Source organism: Triticum urartu, chromosome 4A (assembly GCF_056163025.1).
Source record: "Triticum urartu cultivar PI428250 chromosome 4A, HENAU_Tu73, whole genome shotgun sequence".
In the NCBI taxonomy this organism is placed as follows: domain Eukaryota; kingdom Viridiplantae; phylum Streptophyta; class Magnoliopsida; order Poales; family Poaceae; genus Triticum; species Triticum urartu.
This window is the reverse complement of record NC_141876.1, coordinates 85505690-85512537: the sequence shown is the minus strand read 5'-3', so window position 1 is coordinate 85512537 and position 6848 is coordinate 85505690. Positions and strand designations below refer to the sequence as shown.

General features: G+C 43.1%; 1 protein-coding gene across 1 annotated transcript; it reads right to left on the bottom strand.

Moving 5' to 3' along the window:
- Positions 1 to 1198: 1198 nt before the first annotated feature.
- Positions 1199 to 4478, bottom strand: LOC125550745 (very-long-chain aldehyde decarbonylase GL1-10). The gene is made up of 5 exons (XM_048713826.2): positions 3935 to 4478; positions 2868 to 3190; positions 2543 to 2690; positions 2412 to 2444; positions 1199 to 1687 (listed from the first exon to the last, which is right to left on the bottom strand). The coding sequence occupies exons 1-5, from the start codon at positions 4262 to 4264 to the stop codon at positions 1616 to 1618; spliced, it is 906 nt and encodes a 301-aa protein (XP_048569783.1). The 5' UTR covers positions 4265 to 4478; the 3' UTR covers positions 1199 to 1615.
- Positions 4479 to 6848: the final 2370 nt, after the last annotated feature.

The following is a 6848-nucleotide window of genomic DNA, read 5'->3' as shown; positions in this document are numbered from 1 at the left end:
ATGTTTTGATGTGTTTGTTCACTCATTTCAATCCGTATGTAGTCCATATTGATATATCCAAAACGTATTAGAATTGAAAACAAAAAGGATACGTAACAAATCACATACGTTTAGCCTATCTATCGAGAATCATTCTCGCACTAGGACTAAAAGTGGAACATTTCTAGAAGTTACCAAAAGGAACACTTGTCCATGTGGATGAACTGCACTAGAACTACTAACCACCTTGCGTAAGAGAAGACATCGTTTATCCCTATCAATATGATTACCTTTTTCTGTTAGGAACGGCAATAAAAGGAAATTAAGAGAAGGAAAAGCAACAATTGGATCCACGATACTTGCTAAGGCCTGGCTAACTTTTGAGTTGTCGTTTTCCCCAGCTTTCGTCTTCTGGTTTGCGATGCGATGTCACGTTCATGATAAGAAATATACTAACATGGGTTCCGCCCACTACGGGCAGGGCTCTATCCACTCTTCCACATGTTACAAGTAACTGGGGAAATCTATCCCCTCTGGTCCACGGATAGTCGTTACCGTACAAAGCGACAATCCCTGGGCTAACATTTTGCTAATTGTATCTTCTCGTAAATTTGGATGTTCTTTCCTTTATTTACAAGACATAGTTTGCAGTCGCCATCGTGGAGCTTGTAGTGATTTGATCTCTGTCAGGTGTAAAACACTGCAAAAGTGACGTGATATATACGAAATGGACATATCACCCCGCTTTATAGAGAAAGCACAAGCGGCACGATAGATAAGAGCCCATAAAACGAAGAAGCTGAAAAACATCCTTGCATGAATGCTTTCTGGAGATTTCTCGGGCGATCGAGGAATAATACTTACCTGCACAGTTTGGGTATGTTTGGATGGTGGCCAACACTCACGCCCTATCAACTTTCTGGTCATGACAAAAAAAAAATTGGTCTATGTTTGGATAGCTACCAATGTTTTTGTACCCATTCTATTTTTTTTCTAGCCGTTGTTGACCAATTCAAAGGCAAGCAAAAGTTCCATCAAATATTTGGCTAGTCAACTATTTTGTCGTAGAAGTTAGGCTAAAACCAAACACATCAATTCTAACTAACAAGATTGCCAAGGTGATCCTCTAGAATTTTGTAGTCTCATACTCATATTGCTCATCGAAAATTCCCCCAAAAGAAAACCTCACAAAAAATACTGATCACCGAAAGACAACATATATCGTAAATATAGGGAAAAAGATAGATTGTCCAATTATGTACAACATCTGATATTGGAAGTACAAACGCAAATGCTCTCGACTATGTCTCCATATTTGACGGTTCCCACATGCCTGCTTGCTAGAGACATGTCACGTAGTATGCAAAGAAGCACACTTTCAAGCATATCACGAACTAAGCATCATTATTACATTCGATAATAGAGAAGTAGTGGAGCTATGTGTACGAATGGAGAACTGGAAATAATTAACACTTGGAACGACTCTGCCGGTGGTTCACGAGCCACTCAACGTTGATGATTGGCATAGAACAATTATTTATGCTAGTGTACTCCATCATGGGGATATATATCCGGAGACCACTTGAATTAGTGATAGGATTTGTATGACCATGAGTCCTCTGAAGCCAACCTCTCTCTAGTCCTGCTTTCCATTGTTGAATCCATTGTCGACTCCTTTCTGAACGTCGCTGCCTGCCAACTCCTTCAGCTGTTCGATGCAATGATACAAAAACAAACAAAGTTAAGATAATACCAGATGTTTGCCTCCTCAACAAATCCTAGGATGCAGGTAGTCTGTAAAATAAATACCTTCATTTTTGTTTCCCTATGTATTGAGTCATATTACAAGTTTAAGAGAATAAGAATTGACAATATAAACTTATAAACTTACCCTATAGCTAACTGATAATTAAGGGTATGGGTGCGTGTATGTATTATATACTCCCTCCATTTACAAATATAAGATGGTTTGGAAATCTCAATATGGACTACATATGGACTAAAATGAATGAACACACACACTAAAATGTATTTATATACATCCGATTCACAAAAAATTAGACCATCTTATATTTGTGAAGGGAGGGAGTCCATCCCACCAACATGAATAATTTTAAACTTATTTCTTAAGGAAAAAATATCAGGAATTGTTCACAAGTACAGGAAAATAATAATCATAGTGGAAATCCAAAATCAATCTATCCAACCTATGGTTGGTGGGAGTCAAATAATGTTCTTTAGCAGAGAACCAAGATGCCACGCCCTAGGAAGTGGACAAGTTGCCCTAGGAAGTGGACAAGTTTTCAAGGAAAAAGAGCCAACATATCACACTATTATTGTAACAGTTGGCGTGAAATATTATTATGCTTAAGCATAGATAATGTTGATTGTTGAAAAGACGCTTCTTAAAAAAAAGATTGGTAGAAGCTTACCTTTGCCAGAGTTGCCTTGTGATATCTGTAGCCCTAAAAAAAGATCGAAAGATGACTTAGTGACCTGCCATCAGTTCTTAATTCATATGGTTTTAAATCATTCAAGTGTAAGATAGCAGAACTCTAGATACCTTGTCCGTTCCATAAATATAATCACAGTAGGTGAAAACAGGAGCGAAGTTGCTCTTGCTCTGTCCTCCTATGTAGTGATGGTAGTCATGGTGCTCCGCCCCTCCATAGAACGGTATATACTTCTCAGCGTTGAATGGCAACTTAAATCTGTAGTCAAAGAATTATTATACAAGACACATGTTACAAAGCTTGTTTTTTCTCCGGTCACAAAAGAACATGTTTATAGTTAATTTGATTGGTCTCAATATGTTTAGAAATGAAACAAGTCAGATATCTGAATTCAAGAAGAAAAAAAGCCCGTTAGATGGAGTGAAGTGATGTTACCCGCTATGTATGTTGAGGCTCTCAACCAAACGTGCAGCAAACCAGATCCACAACGTGGTAACATGGCATGGGACGAGAGCAGGGCCAGCCAAGGAGGGCACGGCAAGGATGAGCATCTCAGCCCAGTGTCCATACCATGCGGCATACGCCATAGGTGCCGTGAACTCATGGTGAACATGGTGGATCTTTTCGTAGCCCCATTTTGTGTGCAACAGCCGATGGAGCCAGTAGTTCAGATAGTCTTCCACCAAGAAGTATACCGTCAGTTGTGCCGCTATCTCCCCCATTGACGGCAATGGAAGTCCCGTCCGTATGTCCATTATCTAACAAACACACAATATAGAAACTGAGTTGTTTTCTTGGAAGTTTGTTCTCTAGGCACTTAAATTTCTTATAGCATATATAGGTGCTTTCCTAGTTACTTCGCATGTTTTTTTTTGCGAATGATTCTTCTCATGTTCTTACTCTTAGTGTTTTTCAGTCATTGGATTTCTAAATAGTTACATCTACATCAGTTGAAATTTCTATGCACCATGTCCATGTATGTTTTATATATCTATCAATTTTAGGTAGCTAATACTCATCCAGATAAAAGACCTAAGTTACGTCTCTGAACCTTTATCCAACGAGGCTCAGCTTGCAGTTGCTGAACTGTGCTGTACTGGACTTATTTTACACTCTTCTGCGTACAAATAGCGACAGAAATAGGGAAAAAATTGTTAGCAAACAGTAGAACATACAAAAATTGGTCAGTCACACGAGATTATAATAATCTACATCAACGCCATATAGAGCATGAATCTTTACTAATTAATAACAGGCTAGTGCACAGTATTTATCTAGTGATTTGTTTTTCAATCTAAATTCAGGTCCAGAAGTTTCGATTGAAAATTAAGTGTCTACTCAAAGATTCCAACGTTCACATGCAATTTCCATCTTCTAACTCGGTAATAGTAGGCGAGATCTAAGTCATTACTCCAGTTTCATTTTTATGTTTTTTTTCATGAACAAAAAACCTAATTTCCTAATTATAACCAGTAAGTCACAATGCAAGAGGTGTAGTAGACCTTGGCGGCAGGATACGAGATGAGTTGGTATGGTCCGATGATGAGCAGCGAGACCCGAACGGCGTCCATGTAGCAGCGGAAGAAGGTGGCCGGCGGGTGCTGCACCTTGGGCTGCAGCTTGTACGGTGCGGCGGCGGCCGGCGCGGCGAGGTCGAAGAGGGCGAGGGGCAGCGGCGCCAGCGTGTAGACGACCAATGTGATGGCGATGTTGGGCCAGTGAAGGTAGCGGTCCGGCACCGACGCCGAGTAGCGGAGCCACGCGGCCTCCGCCCACGTCAGGGCGCGGCCGAGCGCCGCCTCCGCCTCGCCGGCCGTCGCGTACGGCAGCATCTTACCGGCGTCGATCGATCTCGGGAGAGGAAGGAAGGATTCTATCTGTTGCTCTGCTCCGGGATCGGGGCAGAGGCCGTTGCGCACCTTGGAAAGTTTCCGCGTCCACGCTATGGGTGGCTAGTTATACTCGCGTCAGTTGAAGAGGAGGCCGGGCGTACGTGTAGATGCGCTCTGACCCGCGGGACGTGACGGAGTGAGCAATCGGAGGGCTTGCATGTTGCCTTATTTATAGTGGATGTTAGTTAGCTAGGGCAAATGCAATTGCGTGACTCCAGGTTCCTGAGTCACCCATTGCCGTTGATGAGCCCAGCGAAAAAGTAGCACTACTAAGATGAGATAAACATTACTCTTGTTTGTTAGATATAATGATAAGGACCATGATATGATTTTTCTGTTGTGGATGATTCCTCTCACGTCTAAGCTAGCACCATTTTTTTCCTCCACGTCCCATCTTCGATCACATGCATGTTCACTAAATAAAACAGGTGCAACAAGACGTGACAAAAGATCGTCTTTTTCTAGCACCGCGGATGCCTTAAAAAAGAGTCTAAAGTCTAATTGGTTCACACCACCAATTTTGTATTTTTTAGGGGTAAAGGCCAACTTTATATATATATATATATATTTGTATTTTTTAGGCTGTCCAACTTTATATATATATTGATCAAAAAGAAGGAATACTTTTCTCCAGACCGGACCACTGGCTTAGCCAGGACCGGGCCAGGCCCTAGGCAAGCCCCAGGCCGAATATGTGCTACAGTATCGAAGATGCTATACCAATGAAGAAGGAATCCGGCGTCACGTCTCGGCCCGTGGCCCGGCTAGTCTGGGGCCTGGCTACACCTTTGCTTAGAACTATCTTCCCCCAAAACAATTGACTCAGACCCCTCACTTTCTCAAAAAAAAAGAAAAGACTGAGACCCCTCACAAAAATTTGATTGAGTCATTTTAGGTATTAATAAAAAAACCTGTCATCATTTTGGATTTTTTTTGCCATGCCATTTTAGCGCTAGCAGGATTCGGTCATTTAAGCTTAACTAGCTAATTGTCTGTGCATTGCGCATATATATTTTTTGCGGTTCAACACCAAGCATGTCCAATGTACACCTCACACCCATCATATTTTAGATTTTGATAAGATTTAATTTTAGTTGAGGATAGCGAAAATTGTCATCTTCGTACTCTCGTCATGATGCATGCCACTTGGTTGTTTTCTTTTCCTATTTCACTTATGCTTTCTATGGGCATGATTGTGATGTTGCTCCAGCCATCGTAGTTGCTTGGCCACTGTGGTTCTGGTTGTATGGGTGTTTGATTTAGGACGCCGATAAGTGCCACATGTGTGGGCGTTAGAGAGTCCGTCCACACATTTTGTGTGGTGTATAAAAGGAACAGCCCACACACCTACGTGTGGGTAAAACAATTAGCGCCCACACGCCTCTTTTTTCCCCTCCCGATCCCTCTCACACGCGTGCGTGTGGGTGAAGTTGATAACGCCCACACGCCCGTATGTCAGGTCTCGTACCTCCTGGTCCCGCGCGCCACGCGTGACGGTCACCACGCGCCCGCAGTTGCCATGGTCCAGACCCTCGTCCATGTTCGTTTAATTGCAGTTGCCATGTTGCTGAACTACGGTTGCCATGTCGGACAACTGCAGTTGCCATGGTTACTCAACTGCAGTTGCCATGTATGGTCTGATCTAATGTAGTTGCCATGATTTCATAACTTTAGGAGTTGCCACATACTAACACTAGGCAGTTGAGAGAGTTGCCATGTGCTCACAAGTATGCTAGGGCAGTTGCCATGTAAAAAGGAAGAGTTGCCATCTGCTTACGTGCATGTTAGGGCAGTTGCCATGTACATGCACGTTAGGGCAGTTGCCATGTACCATGCAAAAACATATGGCAACTCGGTAAAAGAGAGTTGCCATCTGCTTACGTGCACACTAGGCAGTTGCCGTGTACCCTGCAAAACACATGGCAAACTCGGGTAAAAAAAGAGAGTTGCCATCTGCTTACGTGCACACTAGGCAGTTGCCGTGTACCCTGCAAAACACATGGCAAACTCGGGTAAAAAAAGTTGCCACCTGCTTATAAAAGCACACTAGGGGCAGTTGCCATGTGCAGTGCAAAAACACATGGCAACTAGCATCTTGGGTGTGGGAGAGGAGAAGGGCATGTGGGCAAGATGCCAAATGCCCACACACTAGCCCTTGTGTGTGCGTGCAAAGTGGCGTGTGGGAGAACTGCTGAACGCCCACACACCAGCCCCTCCTGTGTGGTGAAACGGCCGTGTGGGCGACCGGCTGAACGCCCACACACCAGGCCAGTCCTACGTGGCACTAGAAACATGCCAAGATTCGTGCCCTCACGAACGGACGCGGATCCACGCGTGTGGGCGAGATGCAAACGCCCACACGTTTGGGCGTTAACATTTCCGTTGATTTATTTATAAAATGGAGTGAAAGCCTATTTCGAGAGAAGGCAAAGAATTTTTTGATTTAGTTGAGGTTATGGTAAGATTTGATTTGATTCAGGTATGGAAAGGAAAAGGCAAGAAAAATTTTGATTTGGTTGAGATT